General features: G+C 42.9%; 1 protein-coding gene across 3 annotated transcripts in view; it reads right to left on the bottom strand.

Moving 5' to 3' along the window:
• The window catches only part of SS18L1 (SS18L1 subunit of BAF chromatin remodeling complex), a 464937-nt gene that overhangs the window by 47986 nt on the left and 393405 nt on the right, over positions 1-23546 (bottom strand). For all 3 annotated transcript variants that reach the window (XM_044090356.1, XM_044090358.1, XM_044090357.1), the window contains one exon: positions 23213-23305. In XM_044090356.1, coding sequence (XP_043946291.1) covers positions 23213-23305 — 93 coding nt within the window. The remainder of the gene's footprint in view (positions 1-23212; positions 23306-23546) is intronic.

Here is a 23546-nt window from a genome sequence, read left to right as displayed (position 1 = left end):
TCTACCTTGAGCTCTGTGGGTTTACCATTGATCAGGACAGTACAAAATACTTTGTTCTTTGCCAACAAATCTACTGCATTAACCTGTTCACCAACCACTGATACATCATCTACATAGAAAGTAGGGTTGCAGCTCTCTATATGATCAACTTGCTTTTTTTGAGTGACCTTTCTTAATAACTGAATGATGCTTGCCTGATTTACAAAAGTTTTGAAAATGGTTCCATTTTTTACACTTATGGTATTGTTGACCAAATGCTAAGCACTTCTCTCTTTTAGACTCATGGTTGGCTTCACAATTACAGAATTTAACAATAAGATTTGACTTGGGTTTTGCTGACTCACTCTTATATTGTACTGAGCATGCTCCTTTAACTGAACTAGTTCTGGAACTTGCTAGAAAGTTCCAGGTTCTCCTTGCCACACCCACAGGGGTTGCTGCTACCATGTGCTTAGGCCTGTTTCTGCTTTCCACATGGCGCATGCTGTCTATGTTTGCTCTAGAAGCTGTTGAAACCATGTTCTTATCACTTGTAAGCATACTTGTGTTCCTTTCTGTGAGCTCATGAATTTGACAAATCTCTATGGCTTTGCTTAATGTTAAATCACTGTCACAAAACAAAATCTTTCTCACTGCAGCACTATTAACACCACACAAACAAGCCTGTCCTTTATTAACTCATCTTTCAAGTCACCAAATCTGTGCATTTTAGCTTTGTTTCTCAAGTCAGTGGTACAAGCTGCAAAAGTTTCACCTAGCATTTGGTCTTGTATAAAATAAGTGCCTCTCTAATGTAACATTTGTCTGGGGGTTGCACATGTTTCTCAATTTACAATTTAAGCACTCAGGGTCTTCCCTTGATTCATCCCGTACCACAATATGATGGTTTGCCCCCTCTCCTGCATATACTTTTGGTGCATACACAAATGAACGCTCTCTTCAATAGCTTCTGACCCAGCTATGTTAAGCAAAATGAATGCCCTTGTACATGCATCTTTGTCAGAAAAAGCTGCTTGTATAAAAATATTGTATTCCTGCTCAAATACTCTCCAGTTCTCTGCTATATTATGATCAAGCATAAGTGGACTTGGTCTCCGAAATGCCTCTGCCATATCAACACAAAGTAGTGAAGGTGCTTGAAATCATGTAGGAATATACACACATAAATATATATATATATATATATATATATATATATGCCATTAACTTTATGCCAGTACTTGTAATTATGCCCAATAGTACAACAGACTCTGAAATAACTGCACTTTGCCAAATAAGTCTCCATAGCATAAGAATACTCTGAAACCACTGTACTTTATGAAACCCCTCCTTATCAGTGTAAGAAATACTTCGAAATGACTATATTTGTGAATAAAGTGTACACAGCAGAAAAAGCTCAGCGTAAGAAACACTTTGAGATGAATGTACTTTGCAAATAAACTGTACACAGCAGAAGAACCTTTGAAAATGGCTGCACTTTGTGAAATAACTGCACAGTGCAAGAAACACTCTGAAATGGCAGCTTCCTGCGAATAAATGCACACAGCACAAGAAATTTTTGAAATGGCTGCACTTTGTACCTTGCAATATATATGCACTTTGCACACATCAAACTCTCTGAAATAATTGCACAGTAATAAAGCACACACTCTGCAAACACTTTGCACACTCTGAGATAATTTGAACAACTCTAATTATGCTTTGAATGGCTTCTGCCAATGTGAAATTGTAGTTTGTGCTCAAACACGGTCTTTTACTAAAAAAACATGCAATCACCCTACTCTTTAAGCTTAATTTGCCCTTTTATTGTACTCATTATGTCTTTTAATCTCTTATCATGTTCAATATACTTTTCTTGTGCCCGTTTTACTTTAAACATGCTCGTTATGCAAACCAAAGATAATTCTGAGCCCCATATGAAGAGTTGTGCCAGTTTTATCAAATATCATGGTTTTGAATATTTTGTTTAATTAATAATGCTGTCTGTGCCTTTTGTTTGCTTAATAATACATTTTGTGCTGCTCATTTGATTAATAATGCATTTTGTGCCTTATAAATGCATGGTTTCATTTTCTTTGCCAAATAAATCATTTATGCAGTTTTCTTTACCTTCAGCTTGTTTCTGGCCCTTTTCCATTTGTCTATGCTCCGTTTCACTCAACCTGCTTAGTCTGCCTTCACCTTAAACTTGGCACCCCATGGCTCGTAGAAGTTACTCTTTTAATCCCAGTTCTGACACCATGTCACTCATCTGGTCAGGATAAAACAGACTATCATTCATGGGTTCTGATCAAGCAGCTTTATTACACACAAACACAAGGCTTTGTAACTTAAACTTAAATAAACTTATAAACAGACTGACTACCACACTCATACATGTTAACACTCTGGCTGTTCTCTCAAAATGGCACTTCTGCCTGCACATGCTCTGTATTTAAATGCAAGTGCTACATCTGGAAATGCTTCTTAAAGGTACATACACATGCTCTGATCGACAGAGGTTATTCAGAGTAATTTTCTTTGCTTCCTCACATGCCTAAGAGCTCAATTCCCACTTCCTTCCTGGTGACCATCTATCTGTTCACCTGGCATCCACTTAATTTATTTTGTATGAAATTTGTACCATTCTCAGATACTTTTCTACAATGACCTACCACTCCCTTGTATTTCCCTTGCACTCGTTTAGCTCTGCATTTAATCCTGTCATCCTCCATTCTCCAGTGTATCTAAAAATGCCTACTGCCTGTACCTCACTTCTCCTCCTGAATTCTACCTATAATGCTGCCTTTGCATCCATTACCTTTCCCTGTCAATCTCTTAGCCTTCAGATATCTGTTCTAGTTCACTTTCTGCTTTAAACTTCATGTAAACCATACTCCTCACTGCTACAAACCCTGCTTCTCACTGTTACAAACCTTACCGCTCACTGTTATAAATCCTATTCCCCATTGTTACAAACCTTACCCCTCACTGTTACAAACCCGACTGCTCACTGTTACAAGCCCTGCTCTTCACTGTTAGAAACACTGCTCCTCACTGTTACAAAGCATACTACTCACTGTTACAAACTCTACCCCTCAATGCTACAAACCCTACCCCTCACTGTTACAAACCACAGTCCTCACTGTTACAAACCCTACCCTTCAATGTTACAAACCGTGCACCTCACTGTTACAAACTCTTCTCTTCACTGTTAGAAACACTGCTCCTCACTGTTACAAAGCATACTACTCACTGTTACAAACTCTACCCCTCAATGCTACAAACCCTACCCCTCACTGTTACAAACCCCACTCCTCACTATTACAAACACCACTCATCATTGTTACAACCCTACTCCTCACTGCTACAAACCCAACCCCCTCACTGTTACACACCCTGCTTCTCACTGTTACAAACTCTACCCCTCACTAATACAAACCCTGCTCCTCACTGTTACAAACCTTACTCCTCACCATTACAAACCCTACTCATCATTGTTACAACCCTACCCCTCACTGTTACAAACCATACCCCCTCACTGATACAAACCCTGCTTCTCACTGTTACAAACTCTACCCCTCACCATTACAAACCCTGCTCCTCACTGTTACAAACTCTACACCTTACTGTTACAAGCCCTGCTCCTCACTGCTACAAACCCCACCCCTCACTTTTACAAACCCTACTCCTCACTGTTACAAATGTTATTCCTCACTGTTATAATCCTTCCCTCTCACTGTTACAAACACTACTCCTCACTGTTACAAAACCTACTCCTCACTGTTACAAATCTTTCCCCTCACTGTTACAAACCCTACTCCTCACTGTTACAAACCCTACTCCTCACTGTTACAACCCCTACCTCTCATTGTTACAAACCCTGCTCCTCACTGTTACAAACCCTACTCCTCACTGTTACAAACCCTACTCCTCACTGTTACAATCCTTACCCCCCACTGTTACAAATCCTATTCCTCATTGTTACAAACCCTACCCCTCACTGTTACAAACCCTACCCTTCACTGTTACAAACCCCACTCGTGATTGTTACCACCCTACTCCTCACTGTTACCAACCCTACCCCTCACTGTTATAAACCCTACCCCACACTGTTACAAACCATGCCCTTCACTGTTACAAACTCTAACCCTCACTGTTACAAACACTACTCCTCACTATTACAAACACTACTTCTCACTGCTACAAACACTACTCCTCACTGTTACAAACCCTACCCCTCACTGTTACAAACACTGCTCCTCACTGCTACAAACCCTACCCCTCACTGTTATAAAAACTACTCCTCACTGTTACAAACCCGACTGCTGACTGTTACAAACCCTACTCCTCACTGTTACACACCTTACCCCTCACTGTTAAAAACCCTGCCCTTCACTGTAACAAACTCTAACCCTCAGTGTTACAAACACTACTCCTCACTGCTACAAACCCTGCCCCTCACTGTTACAAACCCTACCCCTCACTGTTACAAACCCCACTCCTCACTGTTACAAACCCTACTCCTCACTGTAACAAACTCTACCCCTCACTGTTACAAATCCTCCTCCTCACTGTTACAAACCCCAGTCCTCACTGTTACAAATCTTACCCCTCACTGTTACAAACCCTGCCCCTCACTGTTACAAACCCTACCCCTCACTGTTACAAACCCTACCCCTCACTGTTACAAACCCCAGTCCTCACTATTACAAACCCAACCCCTCAGTGTTACAAACCCTACCACTCACTGTTACAAACCCCACTCCTCACTATTACAAACCCTACCCTCACTGTTACAAACCCTACTCCTCACTGTTACAAACCTCCCTCTGTTACAAACCCTCCTCACTGTTACAAACCCTACTCCTCACTGTAACAAACCCTACCCCTCACTGTTACAAATCCTGCTCCTCACTGTTACAAACCCTACTCCTCACTGTTACAAACCATATCGCTCACTGTTACAAACCCTACTCCTCACTGTTACAAACCCTATCGCTCACTGTTACAAACCCTATTCCTCACTGTAACAAACCCTACCCCTCACTGTTACAAATCCTGCTCCTCACTGTTACAAACCCTACCCCTCACTGTTACAAACCCTACTCCTCCCTGCTACAAACCCTACCCCTCACTGTTACAAACCCCAGTCCTCACTATTACAAACCATACCCACTTACTGTTAGAAACCCTGCTTCTCACTGTTACAAACTCTACCTCTCACCATTACAAACCCTGTTCTTCACTGTTACAAACCCTACCCCTCACTGTTACAAACCATACTCCTCACTGTTACAAACCCTACTCCTCACTGTAACAAACCCTACCCCTCACTGTTACAAATCCTACTCCTCACTGTTACAAACCATACTCCTCACTGTTACAAACCCTACCTCACTGTTACAAACCCTACTCCTCACTGTTACAAACGCTATCGCTCATTGTTACAACCCTACTCCTCACTGTTACAAACCCTAGCACTCATTGTTACAAACCCTCTCCTCACTGTTACAAACCCTACTCCTCACTGTTACAAACCCTACCTCACTGTTACAAACTCCTCACTGTTACAAACCCTACCCTCACTGTTACAAACCCTACCCCTCACTGTTACAAACACTACTCCTCCCTGTTACAAACCCTACCCCTCACTGTTACAAACCCTACTCCTCATTGTTACAAACCCTGCTCCTCACTGTTACAAACCCGACTGCTCACTGTTACAAATCCTATTCCTCACTGTTATAAACCCTACCTCTCACTGTTACAAACCCTACCCCTCACTGTTACAAACCCTACTCCTCATTGTTACAAACCCTGCTCCTCATTGTTACAAACCCTAACCCTCACTGTTACAAACTCAAGTCCTCACTGTTATAAACCCTACCTCGCACTGTTACAAACCCTACTCCTCATTGTTACAAACTCTACTCCTCACTATTACAAACCCTACTCCTTACTGTTACAAACCCTACCCCTCAATGTTACAAACCCTACCCCTCACTGTTACAAACCCCACTCGTCATTGTTACAACCCTACTCCTCACTGTTACAAACCCTACCCCTCACTGTTACAAACCCTGCTTCTCACTATTACAAACCCTAACCCTCACTGTTACAAACCCTACTCCTCACTGCTACAAACCCTACCCCTCACTGTTACAAACCCCAGTCCTCACTGTTACAAACCTACTCCTCACTGTTACAAACCCCACCCTCACTGTTACAAATCCTATTCCTCACTGTTACAAAACCTATCCCTCACTGTTACAAACCCTGCTCCTCACTGTTACAAACCCTACCCCTCACTGTTACAAACCCTGCTCCTCACTGTTACAAACCCTACCCCTCACTGTTACAAACCCTACTCCTCACTGTTACAAACCCTACTCCTCACTGTTACAAACCCTACCCCTCACTGTTACAAACCCTACTCCTCACTGTTACAAACCCTACCTCTCACTGTTACAAACCCTACTCCTCACTGTTACAAACCCTACTCCTCACTGTTACAAACCCTACTCCTCACTGTTACAAACCCTACCCCTCACTGTTACAAACCCCACTCCTCACTATTACAAACCATACCTCACTGTTACAAACCCTCCCTCACTGTTACAAACCCTCCCTCACTGTTACAAACCCTACCCTCACTGTTACAAACCCTACCCCTCACTGTTAAAAACCCTACTCCTCACTGTTACAAACCCTACTCCTCACTGTAACAAACCCTACCCCTCACTGTTACAAACACTGCCCCTCACTGTTAAAAACTGTTCTCTTCACTGTTACAAACCCTACCCCTCGCTGTTACAAACACCACTCCTCACTGTTACAAATCCTCACTGTTACAAACCTACCCTCATTGTTACAACCATACTCCTCACTGTTACAAACCCTACCCCTCACTGTTACAAACCCTGCTTCTCACTGTTACAAACCCTACCCCTCACTGTTACAAACCCTACTCCTCACTGTTACAAACCCTACCTCTCACTGTTACAAACCCTACTCCTCACTGTTACAAACCCTACCCCTCACTGTTACAAACCCCACTCCTCACTATTACAAACACTTCATCTCACTGCTACAAACCCTACCCCTCATTGTTACAAACCCCAGTCCTCACTATTACAAACCCAACCCCTCAGTGTTACAAACCCTACCACTCACTGTTACAAACCCTACCCTCACTGTTACAAACCCTACTACTCACTGTTACAAACCCTACTCACTGTTACAAACCCTACTCCTCACTGTTACAAACCCTACTCACTGTTACAAACCCTACCTCACTGTTACAAACCCTGCTCCTCACTGTTACAAACCCTACTCCTCACTGTTACAAACCCTACTCTCACTGTTACAAACCCTCACTGTTACAAACTGTTACAAACCCTACTCCTCACTGTTACAAACCCTACTCCTCACTGTTACAAACCCTCCTCACTGTTACAAACCCACTCCTCACTGTTACAAACCCTACTCCTCACTGTTACAAACCCTACTCTCACTGTTACAAACCTACCCTCACTGTTACAAACCCTACTCACTGTTACAAACCCTACTCCTCACTGTTACAAACCCCTCCTCACTGTTACAAACCTTTCCTCACTGTTACAAACCCTACCTCACTGTTACAAACCCTACCCTCACTGTTACAAACCCTACCCTCACTGTTACAAACCACTACTACCTCGCACTGTTACAAATCCTACTTCTCATTGTTACAAACCCTACTATTCACTGTTACAAACCCTACTACTCACTGTTACAAACCCTACCCCTCACTGTTACAAACCCTACCCCTCACTGTTACAAACCCTACCCTTCACTGTTACAAGCACTACTCCTCACTGTTACAAACCCTACTACTCACTGTTACAATCCCTACCTCACTGTTACAAAACCTATCCCTCACTGTTAGAAACACTACTCCCTGTTACAAACCCCACCCCTCACTGTTACAAACCCTACTCCTCACTGTTACAAACCCTACTACTCACTGTCACAAACCCGACTGCTGACTGTTACAAACCCTACTCCTCACTGTTACACACCTTACCCCTCACTGTTAAAAACCCTACTCCTCACTGTTACACACCTTACCCCTCACTGTTAAAAACCCTGCCCTTCACTGTAACAAACTCTAACCCTCAGTGTTACAAACACTACTCCTCACTGCTACAAACCCTACCTCTTACTGTTACAAACTCTACCCCTCACTGTTACAAACCCTACTACTCACTGTTACAAACCTGACTGCTCACTGTTACAAACCCTACTCCTCACTGTTACAAATCCTATTCCTCACTGTTATAAACCCTACCTCTCACTGTTACAAACCCTACTCCTCACTGTTACAAACCTTACTCCTCGCTGTTACAAATCCTATTCCTCACTGTTATAAACCCTACCTCTCACTGTTACAAACCCTACCCCTCACTGTTACAAACCCTACTCCTCATTGTTACAAACCCTGCTCCTCACTGTTACAAATCCTGCTCCTCACTGTTACAAACCCTACTCCTCACTGTTACAAACCATATCGCTCACTGTTACAAACCCTACCCCTCACTGTTACAAACCCCAGTCCTCACTATTACAAACACTACTCCTCACTGCTACAAACCCTACCCCTCACTGTTATAAAAACTACTCCTCACTGTTACAGACTCTACCACTCAATACTACATACCGTACCTCTCACTGTTACAAACCCCAGTCCTCACTGTTACAAATCTTACCCCTCACTGTTACAAACCCTACTCCTCACTGTTACAAACCCTACTCCTCACTGTTACAAACCCTACCCCTCACTGTTACAAACCCTGCTCACTGTTACAAACCCTACCTCTCACTGTTACAAATCCTGCTCCTCACTGTTACAAACCCTACCCCTCACTGTTACAAACCCTACTCCTCACTGTTACACATCCTATTTCTCATTGTTACAAACTCTACCGCTCACTGTTACAAACCCTACCCCTCACTGTTACAAACCATACTCCTCACTGTTACAAACCCTACCCCTCACTGTTAAAAACCCTACTCCTCACTGTTACAAACCCTACTCCTCACTGTTACAAACCCTACCTCTCACGGTTACAAACCCTACTCCTCACTGTTACAAATCCTATTCCTCATTGTTACAAACCCTATCCCTCACTGTTAGAAACACTACTCCCTGTTACAAACCCTACTCCTCACTGTTACAAACCCTACCCCTCACTATTAAAAACCCTACTCCTCACTGTTACAAACCCTACTCCTCACTGTAACAAACCCTACCCCTCACTGTTACAAATCCTGCTCCTCACTGTTACAAACCCTACTCCTCACTGTTACAAACCCTATCGCTCACTGTTACAAACCCTATTCCTCACTGTAACAAACTACTCCCCACTGTTACAATCCCTACCCCTCACTGTTACAAATCCTGCTCCTCACTGTTACAAACCCTACTCCTCACTGTTACAAACCATATCGCTCACTGTTACAAACCCTACCCCTCACTGTTACAAACCCCAGTCCTCACTATTACAAACCCAACCCCTCAGTGTTACAAACCCTACCCTCTTACTGTTACAAACACTACTCCTCACTGTTACAAACCCTACTACTCACTGTTACAAACCCTACCTCTCACCGTTACAAATCCTGCTCCTCATTGTTACAAACCCTACTATTCACTGTTACAAACCCTACTACTCACTGTTACAAACTCTACCCCTCACTGTTACAAATCCTACTCCCTCACTGTTACAAACCCTACTCACTGTTACAAACTCCCCTCACTGTTACAAACCCTACCCCTCACTGTTACAAACCCTACTCCTCACTGTTACAAACACTTCATCTCACTGTTACAAACCCTACCCATCAATGTTACAAACCCTACTCCTCACTCTTACAAACCCTGCTCTCACTGTTACAAACCCTACTCCTCACTGTTACAAACCTACCTACCTCACTGTTACAAACCCTACTCCTCACTGTTACAAACCCTACTCCTCACTGTTACAAACCCTACTCACTGTTACAAACCCTACCCTCACTGTTACAAACCCTACCCTCACTGTTACAAACCCTACTCCTCACAGTTACAAACCCTACCCCTCACTGTTACAAACCCTACTCCTCACTGTTACAAACCCTACTCCTCACTGTTACACACCTTACCCCTCACTGTTAAAAACCCTACTCCTCACTGTTACAAACCCTACCCCTCACTGTTACAAACTCTACTCCTCACTGTTACAAACCCTACCCTTCACTGTTACAAACCCTACCCCTCATTGTTACAAACCCTGCTCCTCACTGTTACAAACCTGACTGCTCACTGTTACAATCCCTACCCTCACTGTTACAAACCTACCCCTCACTGTTACAAACCCTACTCCCTCACTGTTACAAACCCTACTCCTCACTGTTACAAACCCTACTCACTGTTACAAACCCTACTCCTCACTGTTACAAACCCTACTCACTGTTACAAACCCTACCTCACTGTTACAAACCCTACTCCTCACTGTTACAAACCCTACTCCTCACTGTTACAAACCCTACTCCTCACTGTTACAAACCCTCCTCACTGTTACAAACCCTACTCCTCACTGTTACAAACCCTACCTCACTGTTACAAACCCTACTCCTCACTGTTACAAACCCTACCCCTCACTGTTACAAACCCTACTCCTCACTGTTACAAACCCTACCTCACTGTTACAAACCCTACCTCACTGTTACAAACTCTGCTACTCACTGTTACAAACCCTACTCCTCACTGTTACAAACCCTACCCCTCACTGTTACAAACCCTACTCCTCACTGTTACAAACTACCCTCACTGTTACAAACCCTACTCCTCACTGTTACAAACCCTACTCACTGTTACAAACCTATTCCTCACTGTTACAAACCCTACCCTCACTGTTACAAACCCTACTCCTCACTGTTACAAACCCTACCTCACTGTTACAAACCCCTCCTCACTGTTACAAACCCTACTCTCACTGTTACAAACCTACTCCTCACTGTTACAAACCCTACCCTCACTGTTACAAACCCTACCCTCACTGTTACAAACCCTACTCCTCACTGTTACAAACCCTACTCCTCACTGTTACAAACCCTACTCCTCACTGTTACAAACCCTACCCTCACTGTTACAAACCCTACCCTCACTGTTACAAACCCCCTCACTGTTACAAACCCTACTCCTCACTGTTACAAACCCTACTCCTCACTGTTACAAACCCTACTCACTGTTACAAACCCTACTCCTCACTGTTACAAACCCTACTCCTCACTGTTACAAACCCTACTCCTCACTGTTACAAACCCTACTCCTCACTGTTACAAACCCTACCCTCACTGTTACAAACCCTACTCACTGTTACAAACCCTACCCTCACTGTTACAAACCCTACTCCTCACTGTTACAAACCCTACTCCTCACTGTTACAAACCCTACCTCACTGTTACAAACCCTAACCTCACTGTTACAAACCCTACTCCTCACTGTTACAAACCCTACCCCTCATTGTTACAAACCCTACTCCTCACTGTTACAAACCCTACCCCTCACTGTTACAAATCCTACTCCTCACTGTTACAAACCCCACTCCTCACTGTTACAAACCCTACCCCTCACTGTTACAAACCATACTCCTCACTGTTACAAACCCTACCCCTCACTGTTAAAAACCCTACTCCTCACTGTTACAAACCCTGCCCCTCACTGTTAAAAACTCTTCTCTTCACTGTTACAAACCCTACCCCTCGCTGTTACAAACACCACTCCTCACTGTTACAAACCCCACTCGTCATTGTTACAACCCTACTCCTCACTGTTACAAACCCTACCCCTCACTGTTACAAACCCTGCTTCTCACTGTTACAAACCCCACCCTTCACTGTTACAAACCCTACTCCTCACTGCTACAAACACTACTTCTCACTGTTGCAAACCCTACTCCTCACTGTTACAAACCATACCCCCTCACTGTTACAAACCCTACTACTCACTCTTACAAACCCTACTCCTCATTGTTACAAACCCTAACCCTCACTGTTACAAACCCTACTCCTTACTGTTACAAACCCTACCCCTCACTGTTACAAACCCTACCCCTCACTTTTACAAACCCTACCCTTCACTGTTACAAACCCTACCCCTCACTGTTACAAACCCGACTGCTGACTGTTACAAACCCTACTCCTCACTGTTACACACCTTACCCCTCACTGTTAAAAACTCTAACCCTCAGTGTTACAAACACTACTCCTCACTGCTACAAACCCTACCTCTTACTGTTACAAACACTACTCCTCACTGTTACAAACCCTACTACTCACTGTTACAAACCCTACCTCTCACTGTTACAAATCCTGCTCCTCACTGTTACAAACCCTACTATTCACTGTTACAAACCCTACTACTCACTGTTACAAACTCTACCCCTCACTGTTACAAATCCAACTCCTCACTGTTACAAACCCTACCCCTCACTGTTACAAACCCTACTCCTCACTGTTACAAACACTTCATCTCACTGTTACAAACCCTACCCATCAATGTTACAAACCCTACTCCTCACTCTTACAAACCCTCCTCACTGTTACAAACCCTACCTCACTGTTACAAACCCTACCCTCACTGTTACAAACCCTACTCACTGTTACAAACCCTACCCCTCACTGTTACAAACCCCTCCTCACTGTTACAAACCCTACCCCTCACTGTTACAAACCCTACTCCTCACTGTTACAAACCCTACCTCACTGTTACAAACCCTACTCACTGTTACAAACCTTACTCCTCACTGTTACAAATCCTATTCCTCACTGTTATAAACCCTACCTCTCACTGTTACAAACCCTACCCCTCACTGTTACAAACCCTACTCCTCATTGTTACAAACCCTGCTCCTCACTGTTACAAACCCGACTGCTCACTGTTACAAATCCTACCCTTCACTGTTACAAACTCAAGTCCTCACTGTTATAAACCCTACCTTGCACTGTTACAAACCCTACTACTCACTGTTACAAACCCTACTCCTCATTGTTACAAACTCTACCCCTCACTATTACAAACCCTACTCCTTACTGTTACAAACCCTACCCCTCACTGTTACAAACCCTACTCCTTCCTGTTACAAACCCTACCCCTCACTGTTACAAACCCTTCTCTTCACTGTTACAAACCCTACCCTCACTGTTACAAACCCTACCCCTCACTGTTACAAACACTACTCCTCACTGTTACAAACCCTACCCTTCACTGTTACAAACCCTACTACTCACTGTTACAAACACTTCTTCTCACTGCTACAAACCCTACTACTCACTGTTACAAACACTTCTTCTCACTGCTACAAACTCTACTCCTCACTGTTGCAAACCCTACCCGTCAATGTTACAAAACCCTCACTGTTACAAACCCTACTACTCACTGATACAAACTCGACCCCTCACTGTTACAAACACTACTCCTCACTGTTACAAACCCTACCCTTCACTGTTACAAACCCTACTACTCACTGTTACAAACACTTCTTCTCACTGCTACAAACTCTACCCTCACTGTTACAAACCCTACTACTCCTCACTGTTGCAAACCCTACCCGTCAATGTTACAAACCTTACTCCTCACTCTTACAAATATGCTCCTCACTGTTACAAATCCTACCTCTCATTATTACAAACCCTACTCCTCACTGTTACAAATCCTATTCATCACTGTTACAAACCCTACCCCTCACTGTTACAAACACTACTCTTCACTGTTACAAACCCTACTCCTCACTGTTACTGTTACAAACCCTACTCACTGTTACAAACCCTACTCACTGTTACAAACCCCACTCACTGTTACAAACCATAATCCTCACTGTTACAAACCCTACCCCTCACTGTTAAAAACCCTACTCCTCACTGTTACAAACCCTACTCCTCACTGTAACAAACCCTACCCCTCACTGTTACAAATCCTACTCCTCACTGTTACAAACACTTCATCTCACTGTTACAAACCCTACCTCACTGTTACAAACTCCTCACTGTTACAAACCCTACTCCTCACTGTTACAAACCCTACCTCACTGTTACAAACCCTACCCTCACTGTTACAAACACTCCTCACTGTTACAAACCCTACTCCTCATTGTTACAAACTCTACTCCTCACTGTTACAAATCCTATTCCTCGTTGTTACAAACCCTACCCCTCACTGTTACAAACCCTACTCCTCACTGCTACAAACACTACTTCTCACTGTTGCAAACCCTACTCCTCACTGTTACAAACCCTACCCCTCACTGTTACAAACACTACTCCTCACTGCTACAAACCCTACCCCTCACTGTTAAAAACCCTACTCCTCACTGTCACAAACCCTACTCCTCACTGTTACAAACCCTACTCCTCACTGTAACAAACCCTAACCCTCACTGTTACAAATCCTACTCCTCACTGTTACAAACCATACTCCTCACTGTTACAAACTCTATCCCTCAATGCTATAAACCCTACCACTCACTGTTACACACCCCAGTCCTCACTGTTACAAACCCTGCCCCTCACTGTTAAAAACTCTTCTCTTCACTGTTACAAACCCTAGCCCTCATTGTTACAAACCCTACTCCTCACTGTTACAAACCCTACCCTCACTGTTACAAACCCTAGTCCTCACTGTTACAAACCCTACCCTCACTGTTACAAACCCTAGTCCTCACTGCTACAAACCCTACCCCTCACTGTTACAAAACCCACTCCTCACTGTTACAAACCCTACCCCTCACCGTTACAAACCCTGCCCTCACTGTTCCAAACCCTACTACTCACTGTTACAAACCCTACTCCTCACTGTTACAAATCCAGCTCCTCACTGCTACAAACCCTACCCTTCACTGTTACAAATCCTATTCCTCATTGTTACAAACTCTACCCCTCACTGTTACAAACCCTACTACTCACTGTTATAAACCCTACTACTCACTGTTATAAACCCTACTCCTCATTGTTACAAACCCTACCCCCTCACTGTTACAAACCCTACTCCTCACTGTTACAAACCCTACCCCTCACTTTTACAAACCTTATGCCTCACTGTTACAAACCCTATGCCTCACTGTTACAAACCCTACTCCTTACTGTTACAAACTTTACCCCTCACTGTTACAAATCCTATTCCTCATTGTTAAAAACCCTACCCCTCACTGTTACAAACACTACTCCTCACTGTTACAAACCCTACACCTCATTGTTACAAACTCTGCTCCTCACTGTTACAAACCCGACTGCTCACTGTTACAAACCCTGTCCTCACTGTTACAAATCCCACTCATCATTGTTACAAACAACCCTACTCCTCACTGTTACAAACCCTGCCCCTTCATTGTTACAAACTCTACCCCTCACTATTACAAACCCTGCTCCTCACTGTTACAAACCCTACTACTCACTGTTACAAACTCTACCTTTCACTGTTACAAATCCTGCTCCTCACTGTTACAAACCCTACCCCTCACTGTTACAAATCCTATTCCTCATTGTTACAGACTCTACCCCTCACTGTTACAAACCCTACTACTCACTGTTACAAACCCTACTCCTCATTGTTACAAACCCTACCCCTCACTGTTACAAACCCTACTCCTGACTGTTACAAACCCGACTGCTCACTGCTACAATTCCTAGTCCTCACTGTTACAAACCTTACCCATCACTGTTACAAATCCTATTCCTCATTGTTAAAAACCCTACCCCTCACTGTTACAAACACTACTCTTCACTGTTACAAACCCTAGACCTCATTGGTACAACCCCTGCTCCTCACTGTTACAAACCCAAACTCTACCCTTCAATGCTACAAACCCTACCCTTCACTGTTACAAACTCTAACCCTCACTGTTACAAACACTACTCCTCACTGTTACAAATCCTACCCCTCACTGTTACAAACACGACACCTCACTGTTACAAACCCTACTACTCACTGTTACAAACCCTACTTCTCACTGTTACAAAACCTACTCCTCACTGTTACAAACCCTACCTGTCAATGTTACAAACCCTACTCCTCACTCTTACAAATATGCTCCTCACTGTTACAAACCCTAGTCCTCACTGCTACAAACCCTACCCCTCACTGTTACAAACCCCAGTCCTCACTGCTACAAACCCTACCCCTCACTGTTACAAACTCTGCCCCTCACTGTTACAAACTCTTCTCTTCACTGTTACAAACCCTACCCCTCACTGTTGCAAATCCCACTCCTCACTGTTACAAACCCCACTCGTCATTGTTACACCCCTACTCCTCACTGTTACAAACTCTACCCCATCACTATTACAAACCCTGTTCCTCACTTTTCCAAACCCTACTACTCACTGTTACAAACTCTACCTCTCACTGTTTCAAATCCAGCTCCTCACTGTTACAAACCCTACCATTCACTGTTACAAATCCTATTCCTCATTGTTAGAAACTCTACCCCTCACTATTACAATCCCTACTCCTCACTGTTACAAACCCTATGCCTCACTGTTACAAACCCTACTCCTCACTGTTACAAACCCTACCCTCTCACTGTTACAAACCCTACTCCTCACTGTTACAAACCCTACCCCTCACTTTTACAAACCCTATGCCTCACTGTTACAAACCCTACTCCTCGCTGTTACAAACCCTACTCCTCACTGTTACAAACTTTACCCCTCACTGTTACAAATCCTATTCCTCATTGTTAAAAACCCTACCCCTCACTGTTACAAACACTACTCCTCACTGTTACAAACCCTACACCTCATTGTTACAAACTCTGCTCCTCACTGTTACAAACCCGACTGCTCACTGTTACAAACCCTGTCCTCACTGTTACAAACCCCACTCATCATTGTTACAACCCTACTCCTCACTGTTACAAACCCTACCCCTTCATTGTTACAAACTCTACCCCTCACTATTACAAACCCTGCTCCTCACTGTTACAAACCCTACTACTCACTGTTACAAACTCTACCTTTCAATGTTACAAATCCTGCTCCTCACTGTTACAAACCCTACCCCTCACTGTTACAAATCCTATTCCTCATTGTTACAGACTCTACCCCTCACTGTTACAAACCCTACTACTCACTGTTACAAACCCTACTCCTCATTGTTACAAACCCTACCCCTCACTGTTACAAACCCTACTCCTGACTGTTACAAACCCGACTGCTCACTGCTACAATTCCTGCTCCTCACTGTTACAAACCTTACCCATCACTGTTACAAATCCTATTCCTCATTGTTAAAAACCCTACCCCTCACTGTTACAAACACTACTCTTCACTGTTACAAACCCTATACCTCATTGGTACAAACCCTGCTCCTCACTGTTACAAACCCAAACTCTACCCTTCAATGCTACAAACACTACCCTTCACTGTTACAAACTCTAACCCTCACTGTTACAAACACTACTCCTCACTGTTACAAATCCTACCCTCACTGTTACAAACACTACACCTCACTGTTACAAACCCTACTACTCACTGTTACAAACCCTACTACTCACTGTTACAAACCCTACCCCTCACTGTTACAAACCCAACTCCTCACTGTTACAAACCCTACCCCTCACTGTTGCAAACTCTACTCCTCACTGTTACAAATCCTATTCCTCATTGTTACAAACCCTACCCCTCACTGTTACAAACACTACTCCTCCCTGTTACAAACCCTACCCCTCACTGTTACAAACCCTACTCCTCACTGTTACAAATCCTATTGTTCATTGTTACAAACTCTACCCCTCACTGTTACAAACACTACTCCTCACTTTTACAAACCCTACTCCTCATTGTTACAAACCTTACCCCTCACTGTTACAAATCATATTCCTCATTGCTACAAAGCCTACCCCTCCCTGTTACAAACCCTATCCCTCACTGTTACAAACCCTACTCCTCACTGTTACAAATCCTATTGTTCATTGTTACAAACTCTACCACTCACTGTTACAAACACTACTCCTCACTGTTACAAACCCTACTCCTCATTGTTACAAACCTTACCCCTCACTGTTACAAATCATATTCCTCATTGCTACAAAGTCTACCCCTCATTGTTACAAACCCTTCCCTTCACTGTTACAAACCCAACTCCTCACTGTTACAAACCCTACCCCTCACTTTTACAAACCCTACACCTCACTGTTACAAATCCTACTCCTCATTGTTACAAACCATACTCCTCATTGCTACAAACCTTACCCCTCACTGTTACAAATCATATTCCTCATTGCTACAAAGCATACCCCTCACTGTTACAAACCCTACCCTTCACTGTTACAAACCCTACCCCTTATTGTTACAAACTCTGCTCCTCACTGTTACAAACCTTACTCCTCACTGTTATAAATCCTATTCCTCATTGTTACAAACTCTACCCCTCACTGTTATAAACCCTACTACTCACTGTTACAAACCCTACTCCTCATTGTTACAAACCCTACCCCTCACTGTTACAAACCCTACTCCTCCCTGTTACAAACCCTACCCCTCACTGTTACAAACCCTACTCCTCACTGTTACAAATCCTATTCCTCATTGTTACAAACTCTACCCCTCACTGTTACAAACCCTACTACTCACTGTTACAAACCCTACTACTCACTGTTACAAACCTGACTGCTCACTGTTACAAACCCTACTCCTCACTGTTACAAACCTTACTCCTCACTGTTACAAATCCTATTCCTCACTGTTACAAACCCTACCCCTCACTGTTACAAACACTACTCTTCACTGTTACAAACCCTACTCCTCATTGTTACAAACCCTGCTCCTCACTGTTACAAACCCGACTGCTCACTGTTACAAACCCTACCCTTCAATGCTACAAATCCTACCCTTCACTGTTACAAACTCAAGTCCTCACTGTTATAAACCTTACCTCTCACTGTTACAAACCCTACCCCTCACAGTTACAAACCCTACTCCTCACTGTTACAAATCATATTCCTCATTGTTACAAACTCTACCCCTCACTGTTACAAACTCTACTCCTCACTGTTACAAACCCTACCCCTCACTGTTACAAACCCTACCCCTCACTGTTACAAACCCTACTCCTCACTGTTACAAATCCTATTCCTCATTGTTACAAACTCTACCCCTCACTGTTACAAACCCTACTACTCACTGTTACAAACCCTACTCCTCATTGTTACAAACCCTAACCCTCACTGTTACAAACCCTACCCCTCACTGTTACAAACCCTACTCCTCACTGTTACAAATCCTATTCCTCATTGTTACAAACCCTACCCCTCACTGTTACAAACACTACTCTTCACTGTTACAAACCTTACCCCTCATTGTTACAAACCCTGCTAACTGTTACAAACCCGACTGCTCACTGTTACAAAGCCTACTCTTCAGTGCTACAAACCCTACCCTTCACTGTTACAAACTCAAGTCCTCACTGTTATAAACCCTACCCCTCACTGTTACAAACCCAGCCCTTCACTGTTACAATCCCTACCCTTCACTGTTACAAACACTACTCCTCACTGTTACAAACCCTACTACTCACTGTTACAAACCCTACCTCTCACTGTTACAAATCCTGCTCCTCACTGTTACAAACCCTACTACTCACTGTTACAAACCCTACCCCTTACTGTTACAAACCCAACTCCTCACTGTTACAAACCCTACCCCTCACTGTTACAAACCCTACCCCTCACTGTTACAAACCCTACTCCTCACTGTTACAAACACTTCATCTCACTGTTACAAACCCTACCCATCAATGTTACAAACCCTACTCCTCACTCTTACAAATATGCTCCTCACTGTTACAAAACCTACCCCTCACTGTTACAAACACTACTCCTCACTGTTACAAACCCTACCCTTCACTGTTACAAACCCTACCCTTCACTGTTACAAACCCTACTCTCACTATTACAAACACTTCTTCTCACTGTTACAAACCCTACCCCTCACTGTTACAAACCCTACCCTTTACTGTTACAAACACTACTCCTCAATGTTACAAACCCTACCCTTCACTGTTACAAACCCTACCCCTCACTGTTACAAACCCTAACCCTCACTGTTACAAACACTACTCCTCCCTGTTACAAACCCTACCCCTCACTGTTACAAACCCTACTCCTCACTGTTACAAATCCTATTCCTCATTGTTACAAACCCTACTCCTCACTGTTACAAATTCTATTCCTCATTGTTACAAATTACTCTTCACTGTTACAAACCTTACTCCTCATTGTTACAAAACCTGCTCCTCACTGTTACAAACCCTACTGCTCACTGTTACAAACCCTACCCTTCAATGCTACAAACCCTACCCTTCACTGTTACAAACTCTACCCCTCACAGTTACAAACACTACTCCTCACTGTTACAAACCCTACCCCTCACTATTACAAACCCTATCCCTCACTGTTACAAACCTCACTCGTCATTGTTACAACCCTACTCCTCACTGTTACAAACTTGCTCCTTACTGTTATACCCTTTTGATTTTGTCTCTGATGCAAACTGGATGTCTTTTCTTCCTATACTCTGGCTTTCTGATGCAGATTCCCACAAAGGATTCTCACCCTCATACATACCCAGAGTTTGCTCACTGTGTCCTTTCTGTGTTACTGTAGTATTACTTCAGGTGCTGAATGATTCCCTCACCTCAATACTTTCATCTCCGCAGCATTAGTTAAGAATGTACCCAGAATGTTGCCTCTCCTTCTTGGGGTCCTCCCATTTTGTTCACTACTGGTTTCCAAAAGCACTGCTTCTACTATGTCTCTTTTCTTCTCTTTAACTGAAGTATATATATATATATATATATATATATATATATATATATATATATATATATATTTTTTTTAGTTAGCACCTGAGAGATTCGGGTCTTCTATGACTACCATTCTTCTTTTTAGCCACCGTATAATTCTACACATAAGACTTATGTCAAAAAGAAACATTTGTGCACTTTCTCAGGTTCATAAAGCAGAGTTCATGCCCTAAATGTAGCTCTGCACTGCACAGCACTGTACTAACAGAACTAAGAGCCATGGCGATGGTCAAGGTCGCCATCTCATCACCCTGCTCTCCATGAAGACACATCTCATCCATTGGCTAGTCTCCCTTTGTATCCCCTATATGCAAATCATCCAGCATCTGCTGTTCTGCACTAGCTGAATCCAGACAGGATCTGTGGGCACGTCTGATTGATACACTTAACATACATACATACATACATGTATCAGTTTAATACAGTGTGACAGCAAACGTGCAACTTAGATTTGGACAGAATGTCTACATTAAGGTCCAAGGATATACCTGTGCTGCTTTTCTAGAAGCTATCAAGGAATTAATCATTCCCATAGGATCAACTCTTCAATCAAGAAAGAAATTCTGTATCCAAATAGAAGCTTGATTAGGAGTCAGCATGCATCTTAGTTCTCAGTGGGCAAATCAAAAATAGTCATCTTCTCAGTCATGCTGTTTCAGTGAAGAGCAACATGGGCACAGCTGATCAACAGAGCTAGTAAAGTGTTACAAGCTCCCATCCGATGCAACGACAGCAACAGTCTTTTGGAATAGCGGGGAAGCATCTCCTATCCTGACAATGAAACATTCAAACACCATTAATAAGCAGCCGTAAATAAATAGTACATCAAAGGCATTTCCCTATTGCTAAGTAGCAAGGACAAGCTGAGAGATAGAATATTACTGTAGGACAGTGAGAACATTATATGGTGACATCTAGTCTTAAAACTTGATATAGGGCAATAAAGCTCAACATACCAGGGACCATACAGTATAAGGAATAATTTAGCATGCCAAACAGCAAATATATGTCATCGCAGGGTATCTTCTTTTTACACCTATAAAGTGCCCTCCAGTGGGTGGGTTACCAATGTTTTGGCCTTTTCACTTAATTTGTGTTGGTTGGAAAGTATCAGATATTAAGCTGAGCAAAGCAGATATGCCAACATCATACCAACAAAATATATTATGAAATAAGATAATTTAGGAAAATGATCAACGCTAGTTACCAGCTTAAGCAGCTGTCTCACTTTGAAAACAAAATTGATGTCACTTATCAATCATTAGCAAAAAGAGTGAACTCTAGCAGAGCCTAAAAAAGGACCCCAGACCAAAAAATATGGTTTATGCAAAACATGCTATACTGATTTTTACAGAATCTGTATTTACACCAGTATAGGTTTAACAAGTGGCATAATACAAGATAAGTGCACTTGCGAGATTTTAATGTTGTACCCGTAGATCTCTACAATTTGTTATACTGTTTAGAAGGTCCCAGGTTTCCAAGGATAAGAACTACAGCAAAAAAAAAAGGAACAAATCAAAGTTACATGATAAATAACTGTGAGCAAACCACTACAGATGAGGCAGAACATTGTCCTGTACATCGTATATCATGTTGTTAGGCTGCACCCCAGATATAGTGTACTGCCGCATAATCACATATGCTTATAAAACAAAGAAGCCATAGCAGAAAAGGGGAGCAGAGCTGGAAAGACTTACATTTTAAATCTTATTTTAGCAGGAATCCTTCTTCTGGTCATCAAAGAGTGCACTGTATTGGATGGAAGTGCCCTTGTAAGGGTCAATATACAAACAAGACTGCTTCATAACCCTTGTTTCCATGATAAGGAACCTTTCAAACTGTGTACTCGAGTCTCAGGTTGCCTCAGAAAATTTAAGATCAAGAAGATACATTGTAGAATAGAGTCCCAACCATCCATGCTTATGAGTCGCTGCTGACTCGTACAGTAACCCTATGAGCAGCCATCCCCATCCACAGAGTTACTAGGCAAGAGGAGAAACAGAAGGAGATTGACAGGCCATTCTTCTATATCATGCATGTGCACTTATGGACAATTTAAAAGTTGCCAATCTACCGACCGCATGCTTTTGGAATGTCAAAGGAAACTGCAGCACTCAGAGAAAACCCAAGGGAACACAGAAAGGGCAAGCCAACTCTGCACAGAAGGCACTCCAGTGGAGAACTGAACCAGTGAACCTTTTGCTATGAAGTAACAATGTTATCCCTTACACCAGTGTGCCGCCCTAGCACACTGTAGTTTACAGTTAATGTTATTATATCAGTACTATCTTTATCATTCATTCTGCCTTTCAGGTTCTGTTTCATGCCATTCAGTTTGCTTGAACATACCTGCTTCATAGTAATGCTGAGATGGTTCGTCAAATGTCCGGTCATAGCCCTGCTCACTGTACGATGACTGCTGGTAAGTGTAGTCTCCATGACCTATGAGAGAGGGGCAGTACAGTGAGAGAGGTAAGGAAACATCCAAAATCAAAACAGATTTAATTGAAATTTGTAGTAGTTGTTTAGCATGCACAAATAACACTGTTATGGGCAAATTAAATTAGGGTCCATCTTACCTAATTGCTATCGGTGCACAGCATTAGACATGTAGCATTAGTATAATTAGACATTAATTTTCAAATTTATCTATTAGAAAATCAACCCTGTACATGCTGTGTTA

This window comes from Protopterus annectens, chromosome 12.part0, assembly GCF_019279795.1.
Source record: "Protopterus annectens isolate FY-2018-M chromosome 12.part0, PAN1.0, whole genome shotgun sequence".
NCBI lineage: Eukaryota > Metazoa > Chordata > Ceratodontiformes > Protopteridae > Protopterus > Protopterus annectens.
This window is presented reverse-complemented; position numbering and strand designations above follow the sequence as displayed.